The sequence below is a fragment of the Syngnathus floridae genome, chromosome 22 (genome assembly GCF_059516105.1).
Source record: "Syngnathus floridae isolate MCC-2025c chromosome 22, RoL_Sflo_1.0, whole genome shotgun sequence".
Lineage (NCBI taxonomy): Eukaryota > Metazoa > Chordata > Actinopteri > Syngnathiformes > Syngnathidae > Syngnathus > Syngnathus floridae.
Window position 1 is genome coordinate 3,612,016 of NC_142434.1, and position 19,509 is coordinate 3,631,524.

A 19,509-nucleotide genomic window follows, 5' to 3' on the forward strand; every position below is an offset into this window, starting at 1 on the left:
CGATTTGGCAGGATGTTTGTCAACCTAACGCTCTTCTTCTTGTTGTCTTGGTGATGCCTGCTGTTCTGACAGCATAATGTCAGCGTCATTCTTTTTCTTCCAGAAAAAAAATTTCAGTTCAATTTTAAGACTGGAAAATACTTGCATGTCATTATGCTTTTATGGCTGATGTGCAATGCAGTTTCTTCCTTTCCTGTAGATAATCTGCATCAAATAAATTGTGCACTTAAATATTTTATGACGCATACTTGGAAGCTAATTGGCAATCTCCAGTTTTATGGTTTTCAGATTATTCCTTTTTTTTTTTACTCCCTGTGTGTTCATTCCTTTCTCGTGTTTCTGCGCTCAGTCCGTTCTAGCCCACCGGTAATGCCAAAAATGAGATCGACTAGTCAACGTCATTTATACGGACTTTTGCTGAAGCAAAAATAGTAATTTGTGGCTGTTGGCGGCTCACGATATCTCTGTATACACAGCCAAACAGCTCCCAAAGCAGAAAACTAGATGAAATCTGAAACATAGTGTAGATCATCGCTAACCATGTTCTTGGAAGCTTCGCCTGCCTAAAAGTCTTCCAAGCATCACTGTGTGTTTTAAATAATCACCGGACTAATGAAACAAGGTCTCTGTGGAATCTAGTCATCATAATAATCCTGCCTAAGGTCCTCGCTTGTCTGACAGATGATGCCGAACAAAGGCTGGCGTTCGAAACGTTCCAGTATATCGTGTAATCACAGGATGGAGAACTCCCAGCAGGCGTTTTGTCACATGTCATTTTCCAAAGTGAAAAAGTACCCCAACGTTTCGCCTAAAAATCGGCAGAAGACTCAGGGTCCAACCACAGGGATGACGCTTCGTGGCTGGAATGTTCCACTCGTTTCGGCTTTGTTTGGAAGGAACACAATAAGATCCCCTGATGATTGTTGAGCAACTTGTCCCAGGAGATAGTAGCAAAAAGAGAACGGCCATAGAAAGAAGAATTGTAAGATTGTGTGTATCAACTTTGTTGCTGTAGATAGCTATGGCTAGCTAGCTTGAGCTAGCCTATAGGTTAAGGTGACCAAACAATGCAAGATAAATATCTTCAAACTGATTTTTCAGTCAGTAATTATTAACATGCTGACACTGAGCTGAACTTTCAGAGTAACTCCTTCTTTGCATAACGAAAACCGACATATTGGAAAACAACCACCGGTTTGTTCTTCAGTTAATATTTCGATACAAAAACCGCTATGACTAATAAGCGGTGTTCTTTTTCTTAACGTGAAGTGTCAAGTCCAAGTGCCTGTGTGCTGACGCCTGAGAGTTATGTTTTTCTTTCTTCTCAATGCTGCTTAGAGGAACAGTCTGAACTCCTAAGGCTGACTCAGCACGATTTAATTGACCTTTGATTTCTCATCCGCTCCGAGACAATGAATAGTGTCCATTCATTGCTTTGAATCTTATTTCATAGGCTTGCATTGAATACTTCTTACTTAATCGTGTTACCTCAGTCTTGAAATTGCGCTTAGTCTAGAAAACGTGGCATTCTTTTGCATTGTCCAACACACAAACACGCCCAGAATTTCTTTGGCCTCTTTTGTAATGCATACAGCAGATGATTTTAGAGGCTAACACTTAGAGGAGCCATTTAGTTCCGTGCTCCTCTGAGGGCAACAAAATGGACCCGCAGATCTGGCAAAGACACCCGCAGCCTGTTTTTACATGTACAGTATATGCGGCGATTATGTGTCACACCACAATGACCACTAAGAATGATTTGGTTTCTTCGCCGGCAGTTTTTTCCGTCTATCGCATCCAAGCTGGATATAATACGCTTACGGACGACAAAATCGGAATACACACGTTTTACAATCTAACCGCAGTATGTAATGTCTGATGTGGTCAGTTCAACATATGTGTTACATTCATGAGAAAAGTGGCCCACTTTGTTTTTTGGGTTTTCCACTGGGTTTTACGGGTTTGCGCAGGATTACGCTGGAAAGTTTTGTTACGAAGTTCATTCAGTGCAAAAAAAGTTTGAGATACAATTGCTCCCATAATCAAAGTAGCGGTATGTGCTTTAATGTATAGTCCCTAGGGCCAGGCAAAAAAGATGACATCATTATGACATCATAGTGAGAGTTTTAGGGGATTTCTTTCCGCAGAAAACTCTTTCAGATTTCCACGCAACAAGGTTAAGTGGTCCCTCTTCTGTCAACACACTTCAAAACAAAACACTTCTATTTGAAGTTTTTGTTGGTCTCCATTTGGAGCATCATGTTGCTTGAAGTGGTTCGTTCATTTCAGGTCAGTGACTCAGATTTGTGAAGACGAATCGGTCGACAGCACGCAAGGCACCTTTGAAATGGTTTCATCGCCCCGATACTGTTTTGTCTTGTAGAGTAATGATTGACATGGACACTCGTCGAGTGACATCATTACCAATCGGTGTGTTTAAGGATCGACCTGTAGTCTGCTCCATGAGTGTATGAACGTGGACTGAAGAGTGAAGTTATGACATTACGGTCAAACCATGCGAGGAGGCGGGACTTAGAGAAAAAGGCAAAACAAAGTAGACTGAGCGATAACGAGTGAGGACATGATTGATTAATGATACAATCAATGACGACATGACATGTGGACCAGGTAACGACTGAACAGAGTCTCTACAGTCAGTTGGAGACAATAATAAAAATATCTGTATTCCAAAAGTAAATGCAAACTAAAGTGAAATTAGTCTTCCACCACAGAGATTGCATCCTCTCGAGAAATATTTTTTTCCACAACGTGACGCAAAAACATTTTTGTATTGTCCCTTCCGACACAAGAGAGAGCAGCTGGTGTTGACAAGTCAAATTCAACAGGTAGAACAAGTTCACTTCACTTCCCGTCTTTTGAGTACAAAAGCCTAGAACATCACACCGCGATGAACTTCAAGATAAACCTTATCGTCTGATAAGTGGGAATTTTGTCTGAGGCTCTTTATCAATGCGCCTTTTGTAGCAACACAACATACAAATACAAAAACAGATCATTTCTGTGGCAACTGGATTAACACAGCACATGAGATCAAGTTTAGTTAAGGATTACAAATACCAATCCTATGAAACAGGCCACAGTTCCTAAGCCAGGATTTTCAAGTGTCAGCTCCCTCTAGTGGAAAGAATCATTGCCTGAATAGAGTTCAGTTGTATTTAACTTTGAAATGTATTTTGCATTTGATCTTTAATGACTGATTGTTTGGACTAGACATGAAGGTACTATGAGAAAAAATTCCTGACGTACTAACTATACTCCATCATTGCCCAAAGCAACAATCCTTTTTTTGTAAAATTGCAAACTACTGTATACAATTTAAAAGCATTAGGACAATCAACTTTAGCTGCCGCTACGAGAAGCCTCCTTTGTCTCTCAAAGTTTTAACGAGCTTCGCCTGGAAATCGGACGGCGCGGCGTCTGACATAACAAATGGAATCAAAGCAGCTTGCCAAAGCGCACGTTGGCCGAAGCGTGCGAGAAATTACTCAAAATAGCCGTAATGGCGTGAGACCTGCTCATGCTCGCCAACAGTGACGTCTGACTTCCCATCACGGCGCTCATTACCGATTGCCTCTGGATCTTTATTCTCCTTTCATGCACGCAAGCTTCCAAAATAAAAGCGCCAGAGGAACGAGTCAACTTTGAACCTGACCTATAAATCACGTCTGGCGTTTGGGGTGCTAAATCACGGATCAAAGGAGCCGTGTAGAACTCTGGACCGGTCTGCGTTGTGTCATTGTTTCCGTCCAGACTCTGCAAAGCATGTAAACGTAGCAGGTGAGGTCTGCCCGACAAACCGAATGGATGCCGGGAAATCCGGCAGCTGTTTTCCCTCAGGAACGTATAGCTTGGGTGAAATATGGACGGATTCAATGATGGAAACAGTCGATCAGACAAGGGGGACAGTTTCCCAGCAGGGATTTGATGGAAACTGAAGAGCAACTCTGGCAACCGTGGAAGAAGGGGAACTGATTGGAGTTTTAACGGTAGCTAGGCACACTAGTTCAGAGTAAGAAAAGTACCAGTCTTTAATCAATTTGCAATCCAAGTCTTTAAGTAATTACCGGTTGATTTATGAAGATCATTACCCAGTCTGTGGCCTGGGGTTTGGTTGCCCGGAAAGGCGGCTTTCGCATCCTTAGCGGGTGGCTTGAAGCAAAGCAGCGTATAATTATCTTGAAAATGACTAAATCAATTGACTTTGATAGTAGTGTCGGCGCCACATGGCAAGACGCTGCTTCTACATTATTTTTTTTTCATTATTAGACGTCAATTAACACGTTGAAGGTTTTGCCGTCAATTTGAAAATACTTAATGCCTGAACTTCAATTATTTTTAATTAATTTATATTAATGAATATAATTGTTTTATTACATTTTAAATGTCATATTTTTAATATGTCCCCTCACATTTATAAGATATTTTTATCTAGTAATGCATTTTAACGTTTATGTATGTCCGATATAAACGTTTTGAAGGGAATATTTTGTTGTTTACCACTGTCAAATTGCCTCGACAGTCCTAATACTGTCAAAAATATCAGAAGCACACACAAACAGGAGCCATGGAACTTAATAACGGACAGCAGACTTATGGTGTGCATGATCCTTTGCCACAAAATTATGTAACCAAAGTAACAATAGATGAATGTGGTTGACAGGGAGGCAAAGTCCGGCGTAACTCAATCTGCCGGCCCTTGAAAGGACATTAGGAAGAATAAGGAGACACTACGAAGGCCTCGTCGTTACATAAGGTCAAATGTGGAAAAAGCATTTTGTGTAGTATGGGAACATTTAACGTGTCATTTACATGTATGTCACTCACTTAAAGCAAAGGGGGAAAAAAGCTGCCTGACCTAAAATGTTTTATGACATTATTCCATCTCAGCTTTGTTTTTCTCCGTCTGATTTCATAAGCAGATTCCGTTTTTCCGAAAGGTCTCCGATCGGTGTGTTTTTGGAAAATACGGGAAGTGTTTTTCGGGCTGTGCCGAACTGACACACTGCCTGTTTTGTTTTATTTTTCCGAATTTCACCTTTGACTTCCTGTGGAAGCCCTGAGTACGAGGGCACCTGTCTCCTACCATCCAAAAACACATACTTTAGCGTGCAGATCTTGAACGCGTTCCACTCGAGGTAGCCCAAAGAATTTTTAAAGTCTTGTAAAAATTTCACAAAAGGTTTTTCTACAGAAAGAGCTGCTAAAAATGTCAACTATTAAATGTTGCCAGCTGGCCAAACACTCCCACTTTGTAGCACTATTCTAATCTAATCCAAGAATTTGCTTGAAGCGTTAAAACACCATAAAAATCGTTGCTAGTTTTTTCTGCCCGTCCATAGCGTTTGCATTGAGTGTTAGCATTGAGCTAACGCTGTTGATTTTTCTGTAGTGCAAATTTATATGTTTAAAATCTGCTTTCAAGAACATTTTTGTTTGTTTATGCGCCGTGAGATTTTCTTTCTTTAAAATACTCAACTTAAAGTTTGGGAAACACCGGTCGAGACTGAGCCTTCTACGTTTCAAGCTTCAAACACAAACAGCCCTGCAGCTTAGACTGTCATCCATATTACACTTTTAAATGAAAACACACATTTGCCATCTCTTGTTACATATGCCAGCTTTCCAAGCTCCCAGCTCTTCGTCGCAGACATTCAACACGCCCCCCCCCCCTTCCAACCCACCCCGGATGGAAAATTGCAGCCCATTCATTGCACGATTTCATATTTTAGAGTATCTTTCAGCGCCATCTCGATTGCCTTTGCAGACGGACCGGGCCCACAATGCACGGAATCCAGACATTACCCAATATCCTGAGCGAGTGCCTGGGTGGGGGGGGCTCTAGCAGACGCAGGCTAATTGCAAACATTATGTTACCGATCCCCCCAGGTCTGCAGTTTAAGTTTGGTCCACTAGTGGGCAGCATGATGAGTAGAGATACTAGGTGATGGAACACAGAAGAAGACTGGCAATTAAGCTGAAATAGTATTTGTCATTTTTTGCGGAGGATAAAGAATATACTATGTCTGTGCAGCGCTATCTGGATGTGTTCTTGCTTCTTGTCTAAAATTTCTTAAAGGTTTTCACTGCAACATCGATGCCAGACCCGTAACTAATTAACTCAGAAATGAAGTCATAAGATATTTAACGACCTATTTTAATTCTATGAACGTGTCTCTATTCACACAAGCCTGACTCTGTTTGTCTATGAATGAAATCGAAGACGACAAGCGACCGCCCGGCCCCTAGCTGGCTGACCTCCTCTCCTTTTACACCTCACGCTACTAACCTGGTGCCCCTTCACCTCGACCTCTCACGCAAACACATATGCGCTATTGGAGTCGTACTAAAAGTGGCTTGGCGTTGGGCTGCGGTGGTATGGATCATTTCCAGTAATCACACATATCCCTAGCCCCATCCTCGACTCTTCTTATCCATCACTGATTTTCCACTTTTCACAGTGTGGAAAGTGTGAATACGCGTTTTCCGATGGGAAACGTGTCTATCAATTAAATATCTGCAGCTGTGCTACTGGTAACAGACAATTGAGTTTGTACATTTAACTTTCAACAGTCGGGGGCTCTCCATTTCAGGGTGAAAGGTTAATATTCTGGAGGACCAATGATGTTTTAAGATATTTATGGATGCAAGCTAATAGGGTGAGGACAATACTCAAAAATAAGACCACACAAGTCAGCGGCCCAAATAGAGCGACTGTAGCTAAGAGCATAAAAAAAAAATCGATTATTACATCAGTTAGCTTTAGTCTCTAAAAGCCCTCTTGGCCTTTGGGTATTTACAAGATAGCAAGTTCCTAAAACTAACCTTCAGTTTGCAAAATTGAACTAACCACCCTAGCTACTGTAAGTATAAAAATGCCACAGTAACGTTTGACTTACCTCGACATGCTTGCACAGGTCTCGAGCAGCTTTGCAATCCACACTTTGTGTGTAATTTTCTCTCATGGCGATTTTACAAGATGGTTTAGATATTTTCTAGGTAAATGTGTTGCTACTGTTTTTATTTAAAAACTTTTTTTTTTTACACAGTGGCAAACATTTCAAGTCTCGCAAACTTACCTCTTGGAATGTTGGTGTACGTAATGACATGACATTTTATTACAATCCATATTCTGAAAAGTAGCAGCCATCTTTGTTGTTTATACTATCTTGCTTTAGCCATTACGTTAAGCCAATATTCACTAAGCCTTTAAGCAGTATGACAAAAAAGTCAGCATCAATATTTGGCATGTAAAGAAAAAAATTCTTTGTGAGACATTCCCACATTACATGGCAACCAAACCACAGATGTGAGATGTCAATCAAGAACACCTCGTTGTACACACCACTTAGAACAACAAACTAAAAAGCTACATTGACAGGTAAAACAATTTATGGATCGCTACCTCGAGGCCAAATACTTGTGACTGGTAGCGATATAAACCAATGTCAGTGGAGAACATTCTTAGATTATGCAATAGGGACTCTTCCTTACCTTGCGTGCTTCTGCGACGTGTACTTGATGAACTGCAGATAATATATGTCGGCATCTTTGTACGGACTGTAAAACAAAATTATATATTTTAAAAGACTAAATGAGTTATAAAGACATCACAAAAAGTAACACTATTAGCAAGATTCAATGTGGACAATCATTTCTGAGCAATTTAAGGGATTGATTTTTTTTTTTTCTCAGAATACCATCACAAAATGAGGCATTCCTCATGGATCTTATATTGGTACCCTTTTTTTTTTCTCCCAGTATATAATATAGCACTTATTAATTTGAAAAACAAACATCGTTGCAGGGGTAAAATGCAGCATACAGGACCACCCATACTGAAAAACAACTGCCTTGTAATTACAAACATATCCTTTTTCTTTCTTCATTGCAACAGGGAAAACTAACACTCGGCAACAAGTCCCACGTTGCTTCATCATTTTGTCAACATGAATGTTTCTTTACAAATAGCGGCGTTGAAAGAGCAAAACAGCCACAGGTGAAAAAGTGTTCCCCCCCTCAGCAGCACTGAGGCGCCAGGCGGACAGGCGCGGTCTAATCTTAACCCCCCCACTTTGCAAACTATTATTATACGGTAGCTGTGAGAACAGGAGTCATTTAAAGCTACAACTAAGCTTGGTAAGCCTGACTTGAGTACATTCACCTGCATATTGGCCTAAATTCAATTTCGACAGGGGGGGGGGGATATGAGGTCATATTTTTATGTGCTATATTTTTATTGACACGGAAAGAATGAAAACCAAAGTTTGCCAGCAAGTTATCCAACGATTGTACGTCAAATTGTCGTATTATAAAACATGGCAAGTATCAATTATCGTGTTTACTGAAACTCATCTGCCGAGGTATTTGTCTCAACGCACAACCGGCCAATGGGTAGCGAGCGATGGGACAATAAAAAAGACTTTATGTAAGTTAATGAACATGTTGAGGATTTTATAAGCTCAACCTGACAACCCGAATCAACGCCCTTGCCTCTACTGACATACTTTATATTTTTCCCATCAGAGCAGGTATTTACGGCACGTCAGAGAAATGCATTTTGTATTTTCACTCAACAATGTAGCTGTTTTCAAAAGAATCGAACGTTTGATTCACGTCAGGGTTCGTTCAGAATCGCAATTGTTTGCAACATTTGGCGAACATTTGCTATCTGATAGCGTTCAATTGTATCTTGAGCATTTCCATTCGTTATTGGCATCATTTTCATTTACTTTAAAGCGCAATGCATTTCACCATAATCCTTATTTAAGTCGATTTTGGAGAAAATGACATGAGAACAGCACAAGAACCGAGCAGGCTTGCTGAGCCAGCATGCGTCATTAGAGTGCTACACACAGACATGCTACGAGTCTGCAGACAGTTTTTTTTTTCTTCTCGAGGCTTTTTTCATTTGCACTGCAGACTGGCCAACTCCGGAACGGGGGGGACTCCCTTCACAAAATACAACCAGATGGCTTCGACATCAACCCGCCTGTCCCTAAACGTGTATTTGTCTGAGAGTGTGTGCCTCTATGTGTGTGTTAGCTCTGGAGCCTTGTCATCCGGACTAGACACATGTGAATGTCATTTTTTTTTCATGCTGGTGTAAAAGAAGACTTGTGCCATACCCTCAAGACCAGGAGGTTCTCATTTTTTGGTTTTCCCTCTGCAGGGGAGACGTTTTTCCAAGGAGCTCGACAATTAAACTTAACAAGGACATGTGCCCTGAATGCCATGAGAATCAAAGTGGTCCGTTTTCAAGGGAAAAAAAAAAAAGTTCTTCAGTGACAATAGCCAAACGGGATTTGTTTTTTGGAGAAAAAATTTGGCATCCTTACAAAAACAGCTATGCTACTAGGCTAACTATGTGCATGTTAAGACGCCTTCTGAGGGCAACGATTGGAGCATGTATACGAAAATGAGTCACTGTTATAGATTGAGTGTGTTGTGCACATCTGCAGCTCATTTCAAGAGTGGCGCAGTGTGTGTGTGTGTGTGTGTGTGTGTGTGTGTGTGTGTGTGTGTGTGTGTGTGTGTGTGTGTTACAGTGCGTAGCAGTAGACCATCACAGCATTTCAGCTCACTGTTTATCTCATGATTCCCAAACAAAAGCCTCCCCGGTTCCTGTCTGTGCAGGGCCTTGAATCAACACAAGCGATCTGCTTTTCTGCTTTCTGCCAAAAAAGAAGCCCCCCGCACACACACTTGACCCCCCCCCCCCCCCCCCCCCCAGGCTTCCTAGTTGATGGTGCACTGAGGAAGGCCTCCGAACAATTAATGTAAAATCAACAGGCTGCCCTGAGAGTGACCGCATTTTACAGAAGCTTCTTCTCACTGAATACATGCTGGCGAATGGCACTTACTGTATGGTCATGTGGTTCAAGGATTTGCTTTTCTGTAGCGCCACCACGTGGTCAAAGGGTGAAATTCACCCTGCACCTGGAAAGAGTGAGAAAATTAAGAAAAGGATACATTCCTTTTTTAAAGATTAAAAATAGGTTGTGTTTTTATCAGTGAAATAGTGACAACATAAGAAAATTGATTAATACCACCAGAATATCATATTTATATTGAGAATATATATAAGTATTATGCTGTATCATCACTTTGAAAAACATTTGCCACCATCCTTGCTTCCCTTGCACTTTTAAAAAGCTGTGATTAGTGGTAATTAGAGGAAAGATCACATTTTTCTGGGGAAAGTGAAAATCACACACTGTAATGTTTCCCCTAGGGTTTAAAAAAAAATACTAAAACTAAAATAACAGTTTGGCGGAACATGCGTGCACAAAATGTGTTCTCATGTGCCAGTGAGCTTTATTGCATGCAACCTAAAGGTACACTGCCAGGGTGTGTGCATGTAGTTACGTAAATATTACATAACTGCGACTTACTTCACACTTGTTTCTCAAAGCACGGCAGGCTCCTGCAAGGAAAACAGTACAGTAGCTTACTTTGAAAGTAAGTCAAGATGCAATGTTCCGAGTGCCAACTATGCTTTATGATTTTAGAAGGCAAGGATTCAAGTTTTGTCTTGCTCGACGTGATTGGGTACGCACGTTCCTGCAGGGTGCCCGCCCGTGCATAGTGTTCCAGGCTTTGCGTTTACAAGCACAATGAACCTTGACCCCCTGCAGTTCAGCTTAATTTACATGTACCCGATTCAATAAGACTATTTTGTGTAAATACAAGTTGCTTTAATGTTTTCCATCCGTCAATCGAGGCAAAATAATGATATACATAGCTCAACTGAATTTTACTTGAAGAGCACTTTGACAAAAACTGCAACTGTAACAAAGTAATGTACACAAAACCATTTAAAAAAATCATGCTAAAAATAAGTTAAAAAAATAATCATGCTGTTCCACTCCAGCCCTACAGATGGCAGTAATAGTAAAACATTTTCAAATATTCTTTTACTTGGCTGATATAACTGATTGTTCGGAACTCCTGTTTCCAAGATGGTTCAACTTCCCCTTCACATTCACATCTATGAACAATTTAGTCTTAAAAAAAAAAAATTAAAATGCATGTTTCGGTGAACTTTTACGAAGCCAGAGTGCCCGGGGTAAATCTAGAAAGGCCTGGGCTTAAATTCAAACCCAGAAGCTCTCAATTGTGACGGATTCCTGAATCAAAGAAAATTGAGCTACCTCAACTCTCCCAAAAGATGCCTGTGAATTGAGGACCACTTTGGACCATTGGAATTCCACACATGCCTTCCCTCTTATCCACCTGGGATTTAAAGCACACAGCAGGTCAGATTCAGTTTAGTAGGTGATCAGGACCTGATTAACAAATTCCTATTGTGTATTTTGAGGCGGCTCCCTTACCTTAGTCACAGTCATCTTTAATCCTCTGGGCAAGATCTTGCGGCGAATTCTAGACAGAGAACAATTGATGGTTATTTCGAGTAAATATTTTCTGTTGAGTATACTTTGAGGCAGCCTATTTACCTTTATTTGTGGCCGGCCGAAGCAATTTTGATTTTCTATGTGCCCATCTTCTGTTGGTGATGAATACTGTTGATACACTTACAAAAAGATTGAATATAATTTTTTAATCTTTCTTTCATTAGTAGGATAACATGTCACTCAAATTAAACCAAAAAAATACAAATAAATACAAAATATCTTGGCCATAAAATAAAACTCCTGACATGAGTGATAACTTACAATCAACATCAAATTTAAACCTTACAGAAATTGCTAATACTAATAATAACGTGACGCAAAGTTTAAAGCAATTAACATGATTTTGACGATTTTAACATCGCGAAAATGTTAGCCTATCAAAAGTGTTAGCATATCATGTCAATGCTATCAAAAAGTAATAAAAACCTACATTAAGCCAATTTAATGTAAACACCACAATGAGTACGTTTAAATGAAAATTGTTTTAAAATATAATTTGCGGCCCAACTAAACAAAATAAGTGGTCGTTTAACTGATTAGCATATCGTATTGAAGCTAACCACGGTTAGCTTCCGCGGTTAGCTTCCGCAGAAGCTAATTAATCCGAAATTATCAATGGCTTATACTTCCTTTTAACGTTATTTTTATTTACCTGTTAGTTTTCCTGTTTTTGGCTTCTGCTCGTTTTTGTCTCCAATGAGTTCCAGACTTTTTTTTGCCTTTTTTAGTAAGTTTGTAAGTGGTCACCGTCAGAAATAGCAGTTAGCTACGAGGGCAGCGGAGGGAAAATGCCAGGAGAGCCCGCGAACGGCTTACGTCCGTTGCAATGCATTGTGTGTGTGTGAAAGTTAAAAATTTTCATTCGAAATGCATTTCAAACAAAAAAAGGGTGGACGCCTCCCCTAAAAATGAATAAATATTTTACCAAAGACAGATCCCTAAAAAAAACGAATAAATATTTGACCAAACAAAAAAGCGAATCTGCGGGTGCCAAACGCTAGTTCACTGTTGCTAGGAGGAGAAGGGGCATTTTGTAGTTATTTTTTATTTTATATATTCATTGAGCATTGCTTTGCATTCGAATCTGAAGGCCTACTAGCTTTTCCATGTTAAAGAGTTATTATAAATTAATATAATTATTTTCAGATTGGCTTACATGGCCTAAATGGGCAAAAATAAGATTTACCCATTATAAATTGAATAAAAAGAGTTTGTATACTTGCTGTACAATGACAATACTCTATTCTAATATTAAACAATGATAGGCCTTGAACCCAACTACCTCGGGCATCTTGACAGTTTTTGAAAATCAAACAGATAGACCTAAATCCACTTGGCATACAATAAAAAGATAAAACTGAAGAGAAACAGAAGGAGCTTAAGACAGCGCCATTACCTAAATGCCAGCAAATATCTTGTGGCCTGAATTTGTCTTGCAGTTCAACACCATGATAAATTGTGGCCTAAATGGAGCAGTTATGAAACACCCCGAAGGAGGTCATGTCAACAAGGACAACGATTAAGATGGGGGCGCGGCGCTTTGGAGAATTTGTAAACATCTTTCTGTGCGCCTTGCTAAAATTAGCTCTAATTTTTTTGGGAGTATAAATAGACCCATGGTTGCTAACTATACATTTACAGTAGTGTCCCAAACAAAGAGAAGCTCTGGCTCACAGCTGTTAGCCTTCAGAATTTACATGCCACAACACAAATGTGCATAACAATTTTTTCTAATAAGCTTTATCATTATATTATTTGTGGAAAGACAAACATGAATTTGAAATAATAAAATATGTGCATTTTCATGTAATCATGTAGCTAAATATGATCTTAAGTGCATTTCTTCTTTAAATATCAAGTCAACAGGAATTAAAAAACCTCCATCACAAAGAGTCCAAGGTTAAAGTGAATTTCAAAAATAATATTAAGACATTATTTCACTAGAATGTGAATCTGCTGAATTAACGTAGTTTCCTCAGTGTTTTGTTTTTCTTGAGATTGCAGTCTTTTTTTTTTTTTTGTTGAAATGATCATTGAAATCTTCAGGCTTCAAGTCACTGATAGCACAGGTAGCTGATAATGAGCTTTGGAATCTGGAGTTGAGCTACAACCTTCAGCGCACTGGTGCCCAGCTTCTGTCGCAGTGCCAACCTACTGAGTTGCTGCAGGCTCCTGGGCATGGCTGTAGGAAAGAATGGCGACATAAAAACTTTTTTTTAAATCTACTTGGATGCGATATAAAAATGGCCCTACCCTCATAAGAGCGTAGGCAGGTTGCGACTGGTGAGCCCGGCGAGGCGTAGTCGACGGGTTTCTTATCGTGTCTATCCCGGGCGTAAATGTTGGCGCCGAACTCCACGAGGGTCTCAACCAATTCCACGTTTGCGCTCTCTGCGGCGTGGTGCAGTGCCGTCTGGTGCAGCCGGGCGGCGTTCACTCTGGCACCTGGCACAGTTCTGCATGTTATAAAAATTCTAATATTTCCTTCATGACATGTCTTGTGTGATGCTTACCAGCATTGAGGAGCTCTTTCACACAGTGTAAGTGTTTATTAGCACAAGCTACATGCAGCGGGGTCCCGTGGTAGAGGTCATACGCCTCCAGGGAAGCACCTTCAGCAATCAGCAACTTCACACAGTCCAAGCTTCCTGCAAGAATGTTATTTAACATTGTGTGTGTATTTGAGGAAGCATATTGGTATCGTGGAAAACACTTACCTCCCATACAGGCTTCGTGGAGAGGTGAGGCGGTACGAGAGGTGAGGGCAGGATTGGCTTTGGCGCCTCGTTCCAGCAAGAGCTTCACGCACTCCAAACTACCAACAGAGCAGGCTTCACACAGCGGGGTGCTGCCATCCACGTTTCTCGCATCCACCTAACATCCATCAGAAGAAGTAAGAATGGACTGTACTTTTATTATAAGTCGCCCCCCCCACCCAAACTATGAAAAAAAAACGTGACTTATAGTCCGAAAATCACGGTACTTTTACCTCCTCTGCTGAGACTTGTGCTCACCTGTGCACCAGCATCCAGAAGTAGCCGGACGCACTCGATGTGACCCCGGGCGCAGGCCTCGTGCAGGGGTGTGATGGAGTCCTCCGCCACGATATTGACGGAAGCGCCGCAATCGATGAGGTGCTGCAAAAGGGAAGCCTGACCAATCGCCGCCGCCTCGTGGACCGCGGTTCTCACAGCCCAGCAGCCTGTAGGAATCAAAATACAATTAAACAACGTGGTTGCATCTTGATGGCTTGAAGGAATCATCACAAATAAAATTCCATTCTCCAAAACATACATACAACTTTCCTTTTAGAAACGTCCTTTGTAATATCATCTCGTCTTTGTTGCTTTGAAGACTTTTGAGTCTTGTGAGTGAGGAACACGTTTTTATTCCATGACGGACTACCAACAAGTCCTCAAAGCAACATAATAGTACATAATAACTTAATTGCACCTATGATGATAAAAATACGAGTCAAGGGGTTTTGTTTTCCATAATTCTTGTCATGTCATATCTTCGGAGGGCACGCGACAAATTTCCTGTAACGTAACCTACGCAGAAACGTTAGCTTGTCTTTTATAAGATTACCATTATTCCACAACAATCGAGCGCAAAACGGCGGAGTTCTTTTTAATACGCACGGATATTGGGACACTTCATCATTTGACCCATATCTCGAAACGGATCCATTACTGAAACACGTCTTCGACGTTTGTAAACAAGCGGCTCTTGTTTACATCTGGAGATTTTGTCTTCTTCTGTGGATTTATAGTAACTATAACCCTGTACCGCGACCTAGCGGTTGGAGTAAGCAATGCATATTCGCGCTAAAGCAATAGTGAATATCGTGCTAAATGGCAGTAAATTAAATCAAAAACACGTTTTGGCTGTGGTGGGGTTAGTATTAGGGTATATTATATTGTTTGTAAAATAATTTAAGTGAGTTTTCGGGTATCTGTGCTTTAATTGAGCGTTTTTATACTTTTTCTCCAGAATTATTTTGATGCAATATCATAAAAAGGCCAATAGATGGCAGCATTGACATTGAGACTCTAATCTGCCAGATAAAAGGAGAAATCGAAAACGTCGACAAGCGAAAAAAACGATCGATGTTTATTCTCTTGTTACCGTGGCGATGGTTCGCATATGTTGTGTCCTGGGCTGCACCAACAAGTCACACGACAGCCGCGGAAGGAAACTCGATAACGGGTTGAGATTTTTCACCTTCCCGACCTGGAAGAAAAGCTACGGGCCGCAAATCAAAGAGATCTCCAAGAGGCGACGGTCGGCTTGGGTCGCCGCTGTCCGACGCAAAGATATAACATTTGACAAGATAACTCCATTCATGTTCGTCTGCTGTCGGCATTTCCATAAAGGTAAACAGTGGAAATTTAAACAGCTCTTAAATCATATTCTGAATAAACGCTGACTGCTATTTATAATTGTAATAAATGTTCGTAAAACTAAGTTCAGTAGTTATTGCTGCACTGCGGGCGTTTCAACATTGGTGGATTTTATGCATATTCAGATCAGTGAGTCTTTTGCGTACCACAAGAGGGCGCTCGTGTAACTCTAGTTGTACTCATCTTAACTTTTTGTTTTTTTCTTCCATTATAGTGACAGTGTTGACACTTATAAATCAAATCCGCACAGATTGAAGCATTCGGATCGGTTTTGAGAAGTGAACAGGCACCTCATCATGCCGAAGACCCGACGTACCGCCTACATCGCGGCCTTCAAGCTGCAGGCGATCGACCTGGCAATCAAAAAGGGTAATCGATCCGCTGCGCACGAGCTTGGAGTTAACGAATCCATGATACGACGTTGGAGGAAGCAGCATGGAGAACTTTCTCGCTGCAAGAAGACGACAAAAGCCTTCAGAGGCAAGAAGTGCAGTTTAGTGACGTTTCCACTCAATTTTTCCATTTTTGACTAATTTTGTCAATTAACATAATTTTACATTTGAAAAAAAGGTTTCTAAAGGAGTTGGAAAAGATGTTTTATGCAATGATTCTCACTAGTGGTACTTGGGGTCCATCTTGTGTTATGCTTAAGACTCACTGGCAGTTCATCTGGATTTCAATTTGATTATAATTCAAGAACGATTTTAGAAGGATTTAACGATTTTCATGTTCATTGCAGGAAAGCCGGCATATGAAATGATGGAGAACGACCCGGACTGGGCGCCGTCTTTGCATATGGGCCACCCAGAGAACGAACACGGCAACTCCCTGCGCTCAGCCAAAAGAAAGAAGTCGGTTCTACGGAGCGAGGGTATCCAGGAGGCGGCCGAGTCAGCAGAAGAAGAGCCGGCGCGATGCGAGGAAGCTCTAACGTTGAACATCAAACAAGAAAAGGAGGAGGAAATAGTCAAATGGGAGCGCATGGAATTCTGTGGAACGGGAACAAGGAATGAAGAAACGCTGATCGAAGAGGTCAAACGGGAAGCGGGGCAGGCAGAATGCAACTTCTGCATCCAGAGGTCTGAAGAAGTAAGCCGCCTGGTGGAGGAGAACAGACGACTCAGGCACGAGCTGGACGCCTTCAAGATCCCGAATGGCTTTTTCCAGGACGACGACAACAAAGTGGAATATTACACCGGTTTGCCAAACGTGACCTCTTTCATGACCTTTTTCTGTTTTTTATTACCGTTCATGCCAGCCCGCCACAGCAGACTGAGTCCTTTTCAAGTCCTCCTGTTGACGTTCATGCGCCTCCGGCTGGATTTACCCACGCAGCACCTCGCTTATATTTTCAGCATCACGACAAGCACAGCGGAAACGACGTTTCGAGAAACGGTTTCGTTTCTGTACTCACACCTGAAGCCTTCCGTTACGTGGCCCAGCAGAAATACTTTGCAAAAGACGATGCCGCGACGGTTTGTCGAGGCCTTCGGTGGGAAAGTCGTCGCCATCGTGGACTGTTTTAAATTGCAGCATGACAAATTAGACCGAAGCAATTACGCCGTTCAATATTTAATTGCTGTCACACCAGGTGGATTTGTTGGTTTTGTATCAAAAGGGTGTGATGAATTTATAGCTGCCAAAAACATGTTGGAGAAAAGCGGCTTCTTAAATAGCTTGTTGCCAGGCGATGTCGTCTTGGCAAACAGTTTTGACAAAAGCGGCGTCTTGTTTTGCGCTGAGGTGGACGGGCCGACCTGCGTCCGAGCCGACTGTCGTCTTGCTGAGAACGTGGGAGAGATGATGGCGCACGTTGAAACCGTCGTGGGAAATATGCGCCGCAAGTATCAAATCTTAAAAGCGGCCGTGCCCGCGGACATGACGCTAGCGTGTGACGGTGAAGAAGTCACGTTGTTGGATAAAATGGTCACCGTCTGTTATGCGTTAGAAAACCCTTGTCCAACTACAATTTAACTACACCGCCATTTTGATAACCAAAATAAAGATGGGAAAGAAAGTTTCAGGATAATTTACTGGACTGCAATATTGACAATAATTTACATACCAGATTATACACAAAACGAGGAAGAGCCACAAACAAAAAAATCCACATATGTCAATTGATTGTGGATTTTCACTATTAATCCTGGACTCGATCCTTCTCCATCACAAAAAGTGAGTGTTCGATGTACATTGGTATATTTAATCAAACATCCATACAGAACTCTAGTGATCGCAAAACTGGAGATAGCTCTGAATGGAACGAGCTAAGCCCAGCAAACCTATGACCACCGAGGCGGAGGTACCAAGAGCCCTCCTCACGGTGATTCTACAAAGATGCTGAAGGCTCAGCGGATTTCCTGCAGCCAAACAAACATAGCATGTATTGATGATTTGTTATTTTTAAGTAGACGGTGGCGACGTACTTTCGTAAAACCTGAGACGGGCATAGCACGCAGGTGTCGAGTAGTCCCCGGGTTTACGTCCGAAATTGTCGAGAGAGTGCACGTTGGCTCCGAACTCCACCAGCAGCTCCAACACATCCGGCGTGTCCAGTCGAGCCGCGTGATGCAAGGCGGTCTCGTGGAACTTGCTGGAATTCACGTCGGCACCTGCGGGAATTGATTTTTGCCTTGATTTTGTATCCACTGTAGATATTTTGTCTGACCTGCGAGGAGAAGCTCCTTGACACATTCCACACGTGCTTTTGCACATGCAATGTGCAGCGGTGGGCCAAAATGGACATCATACGCCTCCAGTTGGGCTCCACTAGCTATCAGCAGCCTCACGATTTCAGGATTTCCTGAGAAGGAAAGGAAGTGTTATATGAAATTGATATTAAATGAGAGTCAACGTGCCTTGGATGCAAGCCTCGTGGAGGGGGGATGCTGTCAAAGCGGTGAGTGATGGGTTGATTTGGGCTCCGTATCGCAAAAGCAGCTTGACGCACTCCAAACTACCCGAAGAGCAAGCGTGGCAAAGGGGAGTGCTGCCATGGATATTCCGCACATCCACCTGAAAGAAAAAAAAAACTTAGTCCTCATTAGTGATTAAATCGAATGCACGAGGATAACCTGGGCTCCAGCTTCCAGGAGCAAGCGGGCACAATGCGGGTGAGCTTGGAGACAAGCTTCGTGGAGCGGGGTGATGTTGTCCACGGTCACTATGTTGACTGACGCTTCACTCTCTATCAGCCGTATCAGCTGTAAAGCCCTGCCCTGAGATGCGGCTTCGTGGAGGGCAGTCCGGTCCGCCCACACACCTTGTTCAAAATAAAAATGCCACAAAATAAAAGATAAGAAGGCAATGTTTGTGTTGCACTGTGCAGGAAACTATCGTGACATGCTCGTCAACTTTACATTTCTTATCATAAGTGGACAAATTAAGGTGAGGGCACATTGTGAGGAGATTAAATTTATAAAAATAACAATTGAAAATGCAATTAAGTCAAAGTTAAGTGAAAAATATTAACTCAAATCCTGCAAAGATGAACTTCGTGCTGGTGTCACCGCCATGTTGTTTACCATCTGCAAGCGAGTGGCGCAATGAATTATGGGACTTGAAGTCTTACATGGGGAATATGTTAATTGAGTGCAAAGGTTAAATTCCTCTGTCGGATCAAATTATGATCCATTAAAAGCTCTGATTTCCATGCTATTCAACGCTGATGAGAG

At 41.7% G+C, this 19,509-nt stretch overlaps 3 protein-coding genes and 1 long non-coding RNA gene across 9 annotated transcripts; 2 read left to right on the forward strand and 2 right to left on the reverse strand.

The window, feature by feature from the left end:
* Positions 1-2,132: 2,132 nt before the first annotated feature.
* LOC148379246 (uncharacterized) lies at positions 2,133-14,738 on the forward strand. The gene is made up of 3 exons (XR_015855424.1): positions 2,133-2,289; positions 14,161-14,325; positions 14,458-14,738. It is a non-coding gene; the product is annotated as an uncharacterized LOC148379246 (long non-coding RNA).
* On the reverse strand, positions 12,460-15,232 carry LOC148379247 (ankyrin repeat and SOCS box protein 13-like). The gene is made up of 6 exons (XM_088367044.1): positions 15,074-15,232; positions 14,447-14,634; positions 14,150-14,306; positions 13,946-14,080; positions 13,686-13,877; positions 12,460-13,614 (listed from the first exon to the last, which is right to left on the reverse strand). The coding sequence occupies exons 1-6, from the start codon at positions 15,120-15,122 to the stop codon at positions 13,487-13,489; spliced, it is 849 nt and encodes a 282-aa protein (XP_088223170.1). The 5' UTR covers positions 15,123-15,232; the 3' UTR covers positions 12,460-13,486.
* LOC148379248 (uncharacterized) lies at positions 14,947-17,852 on the forward strand. 6 transcript variants are annotated; one of them, XM_088367032.1, is made up of 3 exons: positions 15,661-15,808; positions 16,050-16,327; positions 16,575-17,852. In XM_088367032.1, the coding sequence occupies exons 2-3, from the start codon at positions 16,132-16,134 to the stop codon at positions 17,807-17,809; spliced, it is 1,431 nt and encodes a 476-aa protein (XP_088223158.1). In that variant the 5' UTR covers positions 15,661-15,808; positions 16,050-16,131; the 3' UTR covers positions 17,810-17,852. The 6 variants fall into 6 exon arrangements, with proteins under 6 accessions (XP_088223157.1, XP_088223158.1, XP_088223160.1 ...); XM_088367034.1 differs by having other exon boundaries at positions 16,050-16,315; XM_088367036.1 differs by having other exon boundaries at positions 16,050-16,204.
* On the reverse strand, positions 17,849-19,417 carry asb13a.1 (ankyrin repeat and SOCS box containing 13a, tandem duplicate 1). Its single transcript, XM_088367043.1, has 6 exons — positions 19,308-19,417; positions 18,910-19,097; positions 18,694-18,850; positions 18,504-18,638; positions 18,262-18,447; positions 17,849-18,195 (listed from the first exon to the last, which is right to left on the reverse strand). The coding sequence occupies exons 1-6, from the start codon at positions 19,360-19,362 to the stop codon at positions 18,062-18,064; spliced, it is 855 nt and encodes a 284-aa protein (XP_088223169.1). The 5' UTR covers positions 19,363-19,417; the 3' UTR covers positions 17,849-18,061.
* Between the last annotated feature and the right edge of the window lie 92 nt (positions 19,418-19,509).